Source organism: Corvus kubaryi, unplaced genomic scaffold (genome assembly GCF_017639235.1).
Source record: "Corvus kubaryi isolate FWS band 111438036 unplaced genomic scaffold, C.kubaryi_AGA036_p1.0 37172, whole genome shotgun sequence".
Taxonomy (NCBI): Eukaryota; Metazoa; Chordata; class Aves; order Passeriformes; family Corvidae; genus Corvus; species Corvus kubaryi.
Genome location: NW_024581047.1, coordinates 1,096,782 through 1,113,201, shown reverse-complemented (window position 1 = coordinate 1,113,201; position 16,420 = coordinate 1,096,782). Strand labels below are relative to the sequence as shown.

At 36.5% G+C, this 16,420-nt stretch overlaps 1 protein-coding gene across 3 annotated transcripts in view; it reads right to left on the bottom strand.

Moving 5' to 3' along the window:
* NRG4 (neuregulin 4) overlaps positions 1-16,420 on the bottom strand; it is a 51,021-nt gene that overhangs the window by 9,563 nt on the left and 25,038 nt on the right. The window contains exons 1-4 of one of the 3 annotated variants that reach the window (XM_042021815.1): positions 15,046-15,124; positions 12,605-12,741; positions 11,561-11,615; positions 7,503-7,596 (exon numbers count right to left, since the gene is read on the bottom strand). In XM_042021815.1, the coding sequence (XP_041877749.1) occupies positions 7,503-7,596; positions 11,561-11,570 (104 nt within the window). In that variant the 5' untranslated portion in view covers positions 11,571-11,615; positions 12,605-12,741; positions 15,046-15,124. Of the gene's footprint in view, positions 1-7,502; positions 7,597-11,560; positions 11,616-12,604; positions 12,742-14,965; positions 15,125-16,420 lie in introns of those variants that run through there. The other 2 variants (XM_042021816.1, XM_042021817.1) reach the window with 2 other exon arrangements.

Below are 16,420 nucleotides of genomic sequence, written 5' to 3'. Positions count from 1 at the left end.
AGCAAGTTTCCTTACAGAATTTCCTCTCACCTCATATTTGTGGAACAAAGGGAATTAGGCATGCTGGGCATCAAGTTTACATTCTGGTCCATACTGCTTTTCTATATTAAGTTTAGTATATTCATCACTGACAGAATTAATAAATTAAGCCTACTTCTTTAGTGTTAACTGTGTCATCCCACTGGTTCTCACACAGTAATCACGCTTTCTTTTCCCCATTTCGGGTAACTTTCTGGCTTCCTTTGTTGAAGATAGTACTGTCAGCTAAAGAGATCAAGGAAATGGGAATTCATTGAGACACAGTACAGCTCAAATTGTGGAAGTAGTTTATGCAGTGTAACAATTCATGCCAGGACATGTTACAGGCTTGGTGAACAACCCTGTCTTGGAGAGACCTAGGTAAAAGTCTTCTCTATTATGCTTATTTTATGCATTGAGCTTCTGAAAACTTCCTCCGAAGAAAGGATTAAAATGAATATGGTATTTTACCATGGTTAAATGGTATGATATTTTATTAAAAATAAATAAAATTAATGGTTTAGTAATTCATATTCAGTCAAAAATAGGTAGGTTGAAGCTAAACTAATCTTCATTTGTTATGTATTTTGCACTTATTCTGCTAAGTTTTCTTAAGGAATTGATTTCATTACAGAAAATGGAAAGCACTTCTTTTAATATCTACATTCTGCATGTATTTTTTATGTATGTAAATTTGCTTCTCTCTATTTGTATTACTAAAGATCTTGCTCCTTCTTGCTATTTCTGGCACTGAAGTCATAATAATCTGTGACATAAGCAATTTCAGGCTCCAGCTGAGAAAAATGGGCTAAACTCTGCAACATACTTGAAGTTCTCAACTGCCATTGGCAGCTGCAAGGTGTAATTTCAGATGAGAGATAAGAAGGTGGAGTGGGGAGGAACTGCCAGGAGAAGAATGTTTAGCATATCTAAGACCAAAGGATCCCTGTGAGTTTTCTGCCACGATGCCTGATGTTACTCCCACTACAGTTTCTGTAGGTTATGGACCAGTATTTCAGTACTGCTAGCCTAAACCACTGCACAAACAGTTACTACCCTTTTATTTTAATTCTTTGTCTTTGGAAATACAAAGGAAGATTTAGATGCTAAAAAAAGACATCTAATTATCATCATATATTAAAGCTACGCAACTGATCAAGTAGACACCATTTACTAAGGACAATCTGAGACTTTTCAAAGTCATGATGTTTCACTGCTGGGAGAAGCAAGGGTAGGCAGACTGCTCTGATTGCTTGAGATAATGTTCCAGATATTTATTTTAAGTGTAGTGGCTTTTCAGTGGCCTATTTCTGAAATACTGTAGAATACTTTAAGAATAGAAGTGTAGTTTGAGTGGGGTATTGTTCTCTAGCAAGTGAGAGAGAAATGCTTTGGAGAGCTGAATAGAGTAACAGGGACAGAAAATGGAATAAGAAATTCATAGGAGTATTCTTGAATAGCAATGAAAACTGGAGAATAATGCAAGACTAAAATGATACAGGAAGAAAAAAAAAAGGTTTTGGCATCAAATTAAGGCTCATGGAAAAGTTCTAAAGAATGAGTATAAAGGGAATAAGTCAGTACCCTAAAGAGCAAAATGAAGCAGGAGGAAGAAAAGACAGTTGTAGCTGCAGAGAGTTGCATACAGGATCAGGGAAAGGATGGGGGTTACTGAACTGTTGTGATACAGTAGAGTGAGTTGGTGTGAACAGTGCATGGAAGCTGTATTCATGTTCTGCAAAAGACTGTAGGAAAAAATTGGGAATGTGTTGACAGCATAGCAAAAAGGTCACTAAGATTGTAGCACTTCTTACTAAACAGAAAACAGAACCAAATGCTTAAGGTAGTCACAAGTCTTTAAGAGGGAAAAGAGCTTGAAGGCCTAAGATGATAAGGGGAAAACTACAGTGATATGAATCCAAGGTTATAGCAAAGAGAAAAAACCCTATACTAAAAGAGCACATGCCAAACTTAAAACATCCTGGATGCTGAACCTATTAATTCTGCCTGGTTGTAACAAAAACAAGTTGTAGAAACATGACTAGCTAGTTTGATCGTATCTGTTTAACTGTGAGCAATGCATTAGGGATTGCAAAACTACTCATCCACTTTCTCTAGGCTGACCTGTTGACACACTTGCTGAAAGTGATTCCATGCTATGTAGAAAATGCTGTCATATAAAACTATGTAGGTTTTCATAGAAACAGGAAAATTAGGATGAGGTATCTCTGGGTTACATTTAAATAATAAAATTATAGCTAATGAGACCAAGCTGTGCTACAGTTAGGGTGTTTCTGAAAATCCAGATGTTCAAATACTGGTTTGAACAGGCTTTTATGAAGTCACCTTTCCTGATATACAAACAGGTAAAGGCCTATGTTAAAGATAGAAGCAACTGATGCTTTAAGACAACCAGGAAAGGTTTCTTCTGCAAGTCCTTTGCTAAAATAGGTGAGAAAGAAACTAAGCAGACTTCAGTAATTACCATTAGTGGAATTCACTCAGAAGACCTGCTTATCCTGTTGCACTAACCAAGCTCTAATAATTTCAGTGGAGTTACATATGCAGTGACTGCAAGCAAGACAGAAACATAGTCTCTAACAAGCATGTGGGCTGTGAACATAATCCAGAATGATGGTGTCTATATAGTGTCTCCTAGAGGCAGTCAGTCTTACTGTACACAGCCTTAGAAGCCAGTAGCAACTCATAGTTTATCTTGTTTATAACAGATGCCTAAAAGTAGAGCACAAGTTAAGAGCAGTTGTTGACACGGCAGGCACCGTGCAGCTGCACTTGAATGAATTGGGGCAAAACCCAAAGGAGTCTGGTGCAGGCTGTAGTAAGGGAGAGTTACACTTACTGAATTTGTGTTCACTGGGACAGGTGTTGGTGTTGCACATCACCTGCATGCTGTTAATCTGCTGTTTCTGCACGTCCTGGGTGCTGCCTTTAAATGGTTCTACTATGCAGCATTCCAAAGTCGATTTTTAAAATGGACAAAAGGTCTTTCCCCCTCTAGAATTTCTAATTCAATCGGAGTTGAAAGACAGCAGTCTTCAATGTTTGAGGAAAATCTGTGACTAAAACCTTCCACTTTCAGATAGCATCCAGATTTCTGCTTTCCTAGATGCCTGCACACATGTGCACACACCCCCACACCTCTTGTCAGATGACATGAGCCAGCCTTAACTGTTGTATACAAAAGTACTATAGAAGCTCCAGACAAAACACCAGCATATGGAAAGAAATCCATAGAATCTTTCAGCTTAGGGTATTAATCATGTCAGCATCAATGTAAGGTGGAAGAAAATAGACTGCATTGGATAAGATGTCAGGAGATGACCAGCAGGTCTGAAATTACATTGATCCTTTACAATCTGATTAGTAACTAAACCATAAAGCATAACAGCCTTGCAGTAACACAGGTGTTACTGCTGTCTCCTTTGAGATGCTGCTTGTGGGACAGTGGAAATGATCCTATAGCACTGTGATTTAGTAAGAAGGTAAAGTTTCTTCCTTTGCCAGACTTTAAGGTGGACATCATAAGGAAGTATCTGACAGACTGTAAAAGCAGGAAGTAGAATTTGAGTCAAATATGCACACAGATTCTCACTGGTTTGCATTATACTATCAGGGTGTTGACTTCAGTTTTCATTTAGTCTTCCCTTAGTTAGGAAAATCCTGGATACTTCTTGGTATGAAAACTACTTGCATGTAAATACAAAGCTCTGAGCAGAAAAAGCTGAGAAATTATCTGCTTGTCAATGCAATTCAGATCACATGGCTGATAACTTCAAAATCAGCTCCAAGAACATCTAGTAAGTATGAAAAAGAATTTAAAGCCAAAGTGAATAAGCAATGGCAAAGTTAACTGGACACCTAAGCAGCTTTTTAAAAAGTTTTGCATTTAGAGGAGTTTCAAAACTGTTACTCTCTATACACAGAGAATAAAATAAAATGTTCCCACTGGAGAGAAGTTGAAAGAATGGGTTATTCTTCCCTAAAAGTCCCTTAGCTTTGTGTTTATATGGCAAGCTTTTCCATATCTGGCAGTTATATTAATTCTGATTACTGATAGTTTTCAAACACATAAGATAGTGTTGCATTTTATATTTTATGTCCCATTAAAAATAAATCTTAACTAATGATTCTTTTTATCTATATTTTTGGTGTGTATTCTAACTTCTGTTGCTATCTTTCAAGCTAAAAATGACTTTAAAAATACTAATTGGACAGTTTGTTTTCAGAAGAGCCTGAGGTACATGAAAGTGTATTTTTGGAGGCAGAGAAAGAAGAAAAACCCAAATGAGTGGGAAGCCCTTTCCTGGTAACTTGCTGGGTGCATATTCTGAAGGCTGACAGCACAGCAAGTGTATGACTTGTGGGGATATCTGAAATGGGGAATGAAGGGCCCATCACAGAGAGCCAGGCAAGGAGGGAATATACACATAGTGGTAGAAGGAATTTGCATGGGATTTACTGGATTAGCATAGGAAAGGTGGAGGAGAGATTCTGTTAGGATAGAAGCAAAGGAGGGGAAAATCAGAGATACCCTTGAAAAGATAGACAGGAATTCCAGGGAGGAATTTGCAAGGTTTGCCTGTGTCTCTTGCAGTACTTAGCCCTCTGCAGAGTATGATCCCTTTCCCAAAAGGAGAGCATTCACTGGTAATTTTTGTGTGTACTGCCCTCCGAAGAAGAGCTCTGTGTGCGTTGTTTTATACCATCTGTATTTTGCTCGAAATACACAAAGAATGCCCTCAGAAGTCTGCCAAGTGTAAGAAAAAATGGGAATACCAGAGCTTCCCCTCAGAAACCAAAATCTTCACTTAAATTCTGCAGTGTGTTAATGATTATGGGACAGCTGTGCATCAAGTGCTGAGGCAAACACCTTTCAGCCTTGTGTTTCATGATACACCTGAGACAGCTGCTTTTCCATCCTTCTCTGTCCTGCTGCCTGTTTATTTAGTTCATTTGAGTGTTCCTGGGTTTGAAGCTCATCTGGTTTATGGTGACAGGTGTGCCTTTTGCTGTTGAGAACATTAACTCATTGTTAGAAAAGCAATGAGGGAAGATGGCAGCTGAGCAACCTCATGTTTTAACACACATCAGCTGTATTTAAAATCTGCTACTGTTGCACATTGGGGGAGGTCAACTAATGTTTTGTTTATATTAAATCTCCACCTTGTATATATCTGTTTCTGAATGATAAAAATAACTGGAATTCCGAAGGTAAACAGCAGCTATTAATTCGTTATCATGCTAAAAAACATAGTTCTAAAGAATGATGGATTTTTCTTAGTCACGTGGTGAAATTACTTCCAGTGATGTTGCATAGGGTAATCTGGACTAACTCTGCTTAGCTCAACACATTTGTGTAACTAAGTACCATGTCAAGGCAAATGTGTTCTAAGGTATTTTTACAGTTTGCTAGTCTGTTCTTTCTCCATCTCCTCCTTTTAATTAACAATCATTCAGCCCTTGATTCTAAAAGTGATTTGAGTTTTCTTTCAGTGGGAGATGATCAATTGAGAATACTGGGGAGCTTTGGGTGGGATTTGGCAGAAACCTTCATCAAAGAAACTGCGCAACTGTGTGATGATGCCAGTCATGAGGTTCCAAAGCACCAAATATTTTCTGAATTCTGCTGAATAGTGATGCATTTTTTCTGTTGTTTCTATTCACATCACTGCTGATTACGAAGATATCTGTGTGTAAACAAAACCTTTCTCATCTATAATTAGCCTTCTCTGACTGATTAAGGAACATGCTTAGAATGAGGATGTGCTTAAATAGAATGCTGCTATTTAAACCCATCTAACTTCATAATCAACCACTAGATACAGAAAAAAATAGTTGATAATTTAAATGCAACAAGATTGCCTGAGTACACCAGAAATGCTCTTAAGATGTTACTTTTCTGCTTCAGCAGATTATAAAATCCTATAGTACCTGAATTGAAAATTACTTCATTTGGAGCTGTTAAAGTGGAAATTATCTATGCTGACTAGTTTGTGTTCCTGAAGAATGAATTGTTCTGAGTATTTGTTACTTCATATTTATAGTTATTGCATCAAATACATCTATCTTCCTTGTTACACAGTCCAGCAGTAGTTGAGAGGGTGCTTTGAAATTGTGTAACTGCTGTTATTTAGTTTAACCATTCATTTTTCATTTATGTACAATAATACAGGATTCCTTCTAGAAAAAACCAACATGTATTTCAAAATGTTATACTTTTTGTGTAGTATTCATTTTATATTGCATAAGCTTGCAAGGTTTAGGAGTTAGAATAAATCATCATCATACAGCACTTCAGAGCTTTAATCTCACTTCTGGATCTGATTCATTGTGACACTGAACAATGACAGTGATATGCTGTGTATATTTTCCAATGAGCATTTACCACAAAATTGCCTCTTTTCTCCCTGTCTAACTAAATGAGTTTACATGCTTGAATTTTAAATTGAACTGTCCCAAACAAAAGCAAGTAATATTTTAATTAGGCATCTGGGGAAATATGTTGTTTCCTTCTTCAACTGTTTTATCCAGTTATCATGAGTTGTAGCTCAAGATAGAAGAGGGAACAGAAGTTGCCACAGGAGATAAAAAAGGTAATATCCTTAAGTGTATGTAATATTTGTCTGAATGCCTATTTTTTTGTTAAGCAAACCCATTATATCAACCATAATTTATTTTGATGAATGATAACTCAGAATTAGTAAATGCAGGGCCATGAAAAACAGAGTTTTATTTTGCATCGTATGTCTTGGTAAATCAAAGAATAAAAAGATAGGGCAGTATTTATGCAAGATATGTATCCTCATGTGAAACCAGGAAGTGCTTCCTTTCCAGTTTGCTACATGGGCTTCAAAAGGAAGAACAGTTCTGTTACAGAGTGGTGTAAGAAGTACCTCTATTTGCTGCCTTGATGTTTCTTTATCAAGTAGTCTTTGGCTGTTACTATGAAGCTGCCCTTTGAGTATTTCAGCAAGATTCGAAGAACACAGTAAGTCTTGAATTACATTCTTTTTTCCCCCTTAATAGATTATATTATTTTTTGTGTCTCTGCATTTTGTTTGGGTTAGTCCATTTTATGTTACAAAAATTTTTGCAATATAATTAATTTGTAAGAAAAACTGGGAATGTACTTTGCCTTTCTGAATGCCTTTCCCACAGTCTATATTCGATGAGGCAAAGAGTATTTTGTTCTTTCTGTATTGTAATGAGGAAATGTGGCTCAAAATATAATCCTGAATGCATATGTAACTGAATACTGTTGCACCTGCCAAGCAAGTATACACCAAGTATGCATACATTTTTCTCATATTGTCATGTCTCTGTAAGCAAGGTGAGCAATAGCTAATTGGCATTTTCTTTTAGATAATGCTTTAGCAGCGATTTCTTAAAGAAACAAAATGGAAAAATAATCTTTAGACAGCTACTGTCCAATACTTAAACACACAAACTTTAGTTTCACTGACCTGCAGAATGGACTGGATGCAGTAGGAATCATATAACAAATCCCTCCATTTAGACAAAAAGATCCATAACTGGTGCCACAGAGTTCTTCATGATCTTAAAAGTAAGACCAAAACAAACGCTGAGAAAAATAGAGACTCAAACCCAAAAACCACAAACCACCACACAAAAAAACCCACCCTATGAACAAAAAAGGTATAGTCTTTCCTTCCAGGCCAGCAACACAGAGCACTATTTTCCAGAACTGTTTCATGTAACAATATGCAGAAAAGATCACCAATTTATCACCATATTTGACATGAAACACCTAAATTAGATGAATAAATCAAACTTTCTCTTGCAGTGAGAGGCACTTTTGAATTTTCCATCACTTCCTTTGCCTTTCATGACCACTCACCATAGGGAGTACAGTGATTCACATGACCTATGTGAAGTCTGGTTTGTCCTGTTCCAGTAGCACGAACTATCTTTAGCTTAACTAGCTCCTGCAGGAGAGTCAGTCAGTACAGATGCACCCAGAATAGTCTCAGGTGTGGGCCAAGACATTCTGAGACTGGTCTGGGCTGCATTAAAGCTGAATTACAGCGCTCTGGGACACCACCAGGTTTTCCCACCCCAATTCTCAATGGCCAAACCAGGAGACAGCCTGCAAGCAGTGACTTATGTAGAGGATTGCTGGCTACAATATAATTTCCACAGATCTCAAAAAGGCTTTTTCCTAACTCAGTAGGCTTCTTAGATGAATTGTTAATGTGTTAAGCATAATTAGGCATTCTAATAACACCCCAAATACAGGACACTAATGTTGGCACTTGTAGCAGCACTTGTCCATTTTGTGCTTAAAAAAGCAAATCTAACTGTACCACTTCACTCTTTCTGAAAGCAGTCTAAATTTGGAAGTTGGGCTGAATAGATTTATGACAGATTTAATGCATCAGTAACTCATTTCATATATATGCATCTATATTTTTATATATTTCTTCATTCCTATGAAACCCCAGTATCTCAATCAAAACAAAAATAGAGCAGTCTTCTGACATCACAAGGGTGAGAATCATGTGTTACCTCACACTTTAGGTGTTATTGCTGTAATTTCTCCCAGAAGTTCTGAAAACAAGAATTCTGCTGTGTCACTATTTATGTATAGAAGACATGTATAGAATACATAACATAGAGTTAAGAGGACTCAAGATTTTAGTTTTCTTATTTGTCCTTCAAGAAAAAGAGTTAAGATTCCCCTTTACTCCTGCAGGAAAAAAAAAGTAAGAAGTGTGGCTGTAAGACATTCTACCCTAGAGAGACCTTCTACAGCTTTGTATCTAAAATAGGCCTGGCTTTTCTAAGAGTGGCAGAAATGCTCAGCTACTTCTACCTCTCTGCAACAAAACCATTGTGCATCCTGCTCTCCTCTAGGCCAGCTCTAGCAATTCCACTTCCCCTTTTTTTCCTACATTCTTCCATTTCTATGACAGCATACTGATGTAGGAGTGTGAGTAAAGCCCTTACATTATTTTAAGATGAAGACAGTTATACCCCGCGGCCCAAGAGGCATTCAGTTTCATGTTCCTTTTATCAAAGTGCCAGCATCCAAATGGTAACTGGAACTTCTTGCCTGTGTGCAGATAAATTAGGAAGCTGGAGGAGGGGAGAAGGGCTGGAAAGATTGCTCATGTTTGACCTTGTTGCACAGAAATGTGTGTTCTGTCCTACCTTGTTAGAAGTTAAATGGAAATTTACTTTAACTCGGAAGCTTTCTGTGCTTGTCTACTGCAAGTTCACAATTAAAAGACTTTAAATTATTTTGTATGGGTAACTGTACCACTGCAATAGGAATAAAATGGGAACAGGAGAAAAACAAGGAGATTTTTAAACAAGAACTACAACTTATTTGATTTTACTCTATTCAAATGTAACAGTGGACCTCCTGTGAGAGAGTAATTCAGTGGAAGGCTACATCCTTCCTTAAATGAAGAGCGGGCACTGAACACATCAACAGTGTATCAGAATATCTATACAATTTAAAGAATCAACTGAGAAAAACAAAACTCTCAACTTTGACCTGCTCTCAACTCTGTTAAGTGTCTGAGAGAGTTAATTGTTGAAATTCTACCAGATGGAAAAGTAAGATGATAGAATGTAGGCCCGGCAGAAAAATCCTTTTGAACAGCTCGTGGAAAGGTCTCAAAGAAACTCTCATGAGAATTAATGAGAATTTGCTAACCTCCTTAAAATCCTGCCTTATGGTTCTGTTTCTTTTCTTCATCTTTATGCAGAAGTAGACCTGTACCACACTGGCATTCTGGCAGAGTACTGAAGAAAGCTAAATGCCTCGAGTCATTGACGCTTTGGGACATTTGAGAGAATGAACACTGTTAAGGTGTGATCTTTGTATCAAGGACCAGCTCTGCAGCCCAACCAGACATTTCTGTTCTGGCAAAATACCTCAGGCACTTTCTCTTAGGTCTATTAGAGAAAAGTGAGAGAGGTGGAGAGAGAGAACAAAAAGTGCCTAGGAAGCCTTTGAAACCTTTTTGATTGTAATTACAGACAATTTTTCTATAGGCTATTTCTTTCTAGAGATAGACTTTTCTTCCAATACTAAGGGAAAAATGGTAACCTTAATTTTAGCAGTAATGAGAAACTTGAAGAAACCTCTATGTCCATCTAGATCAGGTGCCCCTTTTTCCATCCAGTTGTGCTTTTCATTAGTTCTATTTTGTGTATTAATACTTTGCTACTAATTAGTAAAACTATCAGAGTAACACAGTATAAAGTAGATATTAGAATTATGAAAGACAATAAAAGAAAATTCAGGAAGCTTTAACACTACGAAAAAATACTACTAACAAGTTGTAATTTGCTACAATACAAAAATAGGTATTATTGTACTCCACACCTACTGTATTGAAATGCAGTAGCTTGCAGCAAATTTCAAAGCTACAGTTCTGTATTTATAGACAGCAAAGTGTGAAAGCACCCGTTTATCCCTTTAAATCTATACTCAGTGATGCAAGAGAGTATACTGGAGAATCAGAAGGGGTTCAATACAAGCCAAAACCCAATTACATTAGCATTGGTGAATATGTTATGATTTTTCATGAGGTAAGTTAATACATTATATTAATCTAAAAATGCAAATTGTGTGCTTTGAAAGTCAAATGTATACTACAGTCAGACTCCATAATCAAGATAGAAAAGTTTAACAAGTCAAGTGATGATGGGCAATTAAAAAAATACAAAAGATATAGCTTTGAAATTAATAGAACTCTACCAATGTATGTTGTACGTAACATATACATGTACATTTTGATACCCCCTTCTACGTGAGAGATTGAAGAGAAGTAGGTCACACAAGCTACTTTTTTAAAAAGTTGGATTTTGGTGGATGAAGCGAAGAGGAATAAAACGAGGCTGTTCTTTCTAATGCTAGACTGTGAATACTTAAAATTGACTGAGGTAATAGCAGCTTCTAAATACACTTACTCCTAATTGTTCTTTTTGAGGACATGCAGGTGTTCTCATTTCAGCTGGGATAGAGTTAATTTTCTTCCTAGTAGCTGGTACAGTGCTGTGTCCCTAAACTATCTGGTCTGTGTGCATTTAAACTTTTGTAACCTGACTGTCCTGACTACTAAGAAAAAACAAATGCAGGCTCAACACCGTCTTAACCCCAAAGAGCCAAGCCAGCCTTGATAATCCACATGTTGACTCAGCTGTCTTGCCTAGTCCAGAGGCTAGAATACTAGACTGCTAACACAAAAAAGGAAGAGAGAGGAGTGGGAAATGTTGACAGAAGATAAAAGGGGGCTGATGCATGCTTCCTCACTTGTAAGCAACTTTGGACTGCACACTAGTCAATCACAAACTGTGACATATTAGGATTGATCAAAGCAAATATCTTCTTACAGAATTTGTACAACTGGGTGGTAAACTAGTGAGGGATGGCAGCTCGATGGGGCAGTTGTGACAATCCCAGTGGCACCTATCAAAATCAATGCAATTTTAATGAATTCTAATTATATCTGTGTATGTATCCAAGTAAAGACTTGGAAGAAATTACCTGTTCGCATATTATTCCAACAACAATTTTTGTTCTTGATCAGAGGCAACAGCACCTAAAGACAAACATGTAAATTAAGCATGTAATTTTTAAACCTGGTGTCTTTTTCCCCTGAAGAAATAGCTATTGGAATGCAACTTTCAGTGTTTCTGCTAAGACATCTGTTGCACTTTGACAGTAATGTACTGTTATATGTAAGTTCCATTAATTTACAGTTAATGGCAAACATTCAAGTCTGCTGTCAAGTTAGTGGATCCCTGAAGGCAGAATAAAACTAACTTCACACTAAAGCATGTTTAAACAATGAATACTTTTTTCAAACTGCTATATTTATTCAGAATTCTAATATCTGATGCATTTAGGCAATCTGATTGATTCTGCATAGCTAATTAGATTGACACATGCACCTTGAAAGATAGTGCACAAAACTGAACCATTCCTCAGACTGCTAATTACTCAGTCAGGTAAGATCTTGGCGGTAGAATTCTTGCATTCCACAAAGAACTTTCTAATTTGTCATTTCTCAGGGCAAGCATGTGTTTCACTTGAGTGTTCCTCATGTCTGGATGTCAGGTGAAGTTAGTAATATAGGCTGTGAATTTACCAGAACTTGTACAATGATTTTTAAAATCTACAGTAGAAATCGTCTGCCTGGACAGAAACCGATGTTCACCTGACATTGCCAAAAGAAACTTATTCTGTAGACATGCCAACTCTATAACCATCTAACCTTGCTATATTCCATTTTCTTGTTAGGTATAGTCAAGGTTTACTGTACCAAATAGGTTACTGAACAAGTCTAACGTAATAGATCATCTTATTTTTTCATGTTTGCTCTTTTTTCTTCAGAGTGTACGCAAAGTAAATATTTAAGCAAACTGTCCCATACTGGAAGAAAGATGGGGGTTTTTTTCTCCATTAAATGATCAAATAAAATAAATTATCAGCTTTATGAGAAATAATTGCCTATACTGCAGCTTTAACTAACAGAAATCTGACTTTCTGTAGAGGTCCATTTCAAAAGGTATAAGCATTTGTACTTACTTTATAAGTAGGTGATTCTGGTGTGTCCTGTCCATACAAGAAAATCTGAAATGGCAGTTCCCTGTGATACTGGGCTGTAACAGCAAGGTCCCCACCCAAAGGCGTCCTTTTGATCTGGTTCACAGATATGCTTTGCTCTGTGTACAGAACCAAGAACAATTAACATAGCATGTGACACGAAGAAACAAATGAACAAGAGTCACTTCAGAACTAAAATCCTGTTTTAAAAAGAAATAAATCGTCCTGGAGATTCGTTTTTCTAGCAGTCAAGATCTGGATTCTATATGTGCTGTTAAAAAGGTTTCAAATTTACATATAGTGCAGTATGGGTGAGGTTACAACAAAGACAAACATGTGTACAGGGGCCAAGTACAGAATAGGGTAACACCCCGTTATGCTCACAGGATCACTTGCATATTTTTCTAGGGTTACCAGTACTAGAGTTTATTGCTGAATTCAAAATACTCACATAATGTAGTACATATAAATTGTATCATACATATATTTTACACTGGCATCAAAAATCTGATTTAAATTCGTGTTTTATTGGAGCAAGTAGTCCTTGTTCATTTAGTTTCCCTTTTCACAGAGCTCCACAAAATTCTATAATATCCAATAACTCTCATAAAATATAAACAGGATATATAACCTAAATTTCAGACTAGCTCCTGTACCAGATTTAATTAGGATATGAATCCTTGAACTGACAAAATACCTTGAGTTTTGCTACTGCAGAAAGGAGATCTCACATCTCCTTTCCTTCATCCTACTGTCAGTATGCACCTCGCTATCCCTAGTGCTGCTCCTGATGTAAGTTTAACTTTTTCAGAAGATGTTTAAATCCAGTGATCTGGCAGAAAATCCTTTAGGGGAAGCTGACAGTTTTCTACTGCATGTATGTGTTAAATGGATGTGCTATGCAAGTAATCAGCTCTTGGGACTAGGACTAATTGTTCCATGTACGACAAATTGTTCATAAGCTGAGTGCAGAGAGCAAGACAGCTTGAGGAAGGCTGTGGGACTACTAATTATTTATTTTCAAACTTTGTTGCCTGCATATTAAAGGAAATAGGGGGTGGCAAAAGGAGGGAGTGAAAATACTTCCTCACCAATGTGTAAGCATAACTTTTTATTTTTTAAGTTCTGATAATAAGTATCATAATTTGGGTTTTTGAAAGAGACGTTGCTGACAGCATTCACAGTTTTGACTTTTTTAAGACTGAAAAGTACATCATTAGGTAATCATGTATTTAGAAGTAGATGTTTTTCTCTGAGATCTTGCACTCTGAACAGAAGTTCAAGTATGTATCAGTGTTCTAAAAAGAATAAATTGGATACTCTATCTCATTAGAAAATAAGATTATATATTAAAGAAAAGGAAATACTACAGCAGAAATTGTTGCTTAACTCGATTCCAACTCGCTTACACCTGTGTGCACTGAGTTCATACTAGAAACACAAAGATCATCTGTGCACCTTCCTTGCATTTTCCAAACTGAGTCTTCCTCTAGATGCAGATGTAGCCTATGCTCACAGAAACTAAAAATCCAATTGCATGAATGCTCAAATATTTATCTTCCATGTATCTTGTGAGTTCGTGAAAGGTTACTTTGTATATCCAGTTAAGAGTATTTTAATCTGAAATTTAAAATATAGCCTATTTTGCTCTGTGCCAGCTTGTTGAAAAATCTTATCAGTTCTAGCCTTTTCCCCTCATCTTTGTCATCTAAACTGATATTAATAATAGTAATGCATTGTTTGAAACGTTTATACATTAAAGTTAGGTCACATGTATACTGAGATATATTGAAACAAGTCATGAACTCATTAGATTTGTCTTTAAATGAACCAGTGTGCTTTACTCCCCATTTATTTAAATCAGAATCTCTTGTATACTTTTACTGGTTAGCTGGCCTAAGTATCCACAGTACCTGTAAGTCTTAATGAGCACTGGCAGATAAAAATTAATACTGAATAATGAGCACTGAATAATGATTTGGGTTCTGGTTTATAGGTCTTTCTATTCAAATATCCTTAAAATTAATCTCTTTATAAACTCTCCCCAAATTAAAGAAGATCGTTCCAGTCATGTGGCTACTTCAAATATACATTGTTTGTACATTTAGATTGTTGCACCTTACAGCTGTCTTCGAGAATGGGATTTTAGTGCATTATGCATTCTTTCTAAAAATCAAAAAAGGTAAAATCTCATTCTGCCCCAATAGTGAGCTCAAATATTTGTGTCATGAAAACAATGAAGGGGAAAAATTTCAAAGATTGCTTAGTAGGCTGATTAAATATAAATTGCCTTCTGAGACGTCCTTGATATCTGCCAAGCAGTCAGTAGTCTACACCTCTTACTTTTTCCAAGAGCCAGGAACTGTCTTGAAGTCTTGTTAAAAGGAGTCTGTTTTTTCTCACCTAGGTGTAACTTCTCATACCTTCAGTGTCTGAAGCTCATTACTGATCTGAGCACAGAAAATCATCAGGCACCAGAAAAAATCCATCGAACTGCCTGAAACAAAGGAGGATCTCTATAAGGAAGAATTCCAGGTGAGATGTTATAACAAGTCTGTATAAGAACAATTTACTCAAATCTACACAGTGGAAGTTTCTTTTAGGATGGGATAGCCACAGTATCAGGAAAATCTAACAAAAGACAGGAAGCAAAGACAGATGACAAATAGCTCACAAATCTCAACGTGCTTTGGCTGACAGGATAAGTTTTTGACAACGGTTGTTCAAAATTCTTTCCATTTCAATTTTCTGAAATGAAAACAAATGACTGAGTCCTCTTATCTTAGAAATCCCTACAGCAAAAATTTAGGTTTGCATTTTCATTTTTATCCACTGAAGTATGTCTAGGATTAATTATATACTAAAACAGTGGGTAAAACTCTTGTCATGATGTTGAAATTGAAATTTGAGACATTACAGTGAATTTCAGGGAAAACTTTCCACTGCCAAAATTTCCAAAGTAGCTTGCAACCAACTGCAAATTGCCATCTGAAACCCCAGTTCTATTGTATGAGATATTCATACAGATGTTGGCAAAGCTACAAAGTTGAGGCTTCTGACAAGTGGAACTACTGTAGTCATACTACAAATTTGTAATTTTGAGATAGAAATTCCAGTCTCAAGCTTGTGTGTGCTTATGTGAGGGGAATTAATAAATCTTACAAGACACTTGCATTAAAAAAATCACTCTCAGTCTTGGAAAACAAACCCCACTGTTTCTTTCTGTTCTTTCTTTCTGTGTGCTTACTGATTTGTTCTGTGGCACTTTCACTTCCAAGTTTCATCCCTAACTCTTGTAAGAAATCAACTGAAATTAATGCAATTTAAAGTTTGTCTCTCTGCGTTATTAATTTTTATTCATACCTCAGTGGCAGATGTAGTGTCCATCATAATGTCAGCTCTCAAATGTCAGTAATCTCAGATCCAGTAATCAGAACTCAAAACATCCGTATTACATGCTAACATACAAGGAGACAGTTTAGCACATGGTGACATAATAAAATAGACCAGTGCTACTGAAATAATTTTGAGTTATTAAAAATGTATACCATAAGAGTTTTAGATATTTACGTGGCAGTCATCAGGAATCAAGTGTAACTAGTCTTCATAATACTGATTTCGGTTTTTAAAATTCATCCAGCAGTAATAGCTGGTTGCTGCTAACAGCAGCTGTTCCACAGCATACTGGAGATAATTGTCAAAACGTGAATTTCAGAATTTCAGTCTCTCTGTTATTTTGTCCATTTAAAGCACATTCTTAACCTTGGGGTGTTTTACTTCCTTTTTTTTTTTTTTTTT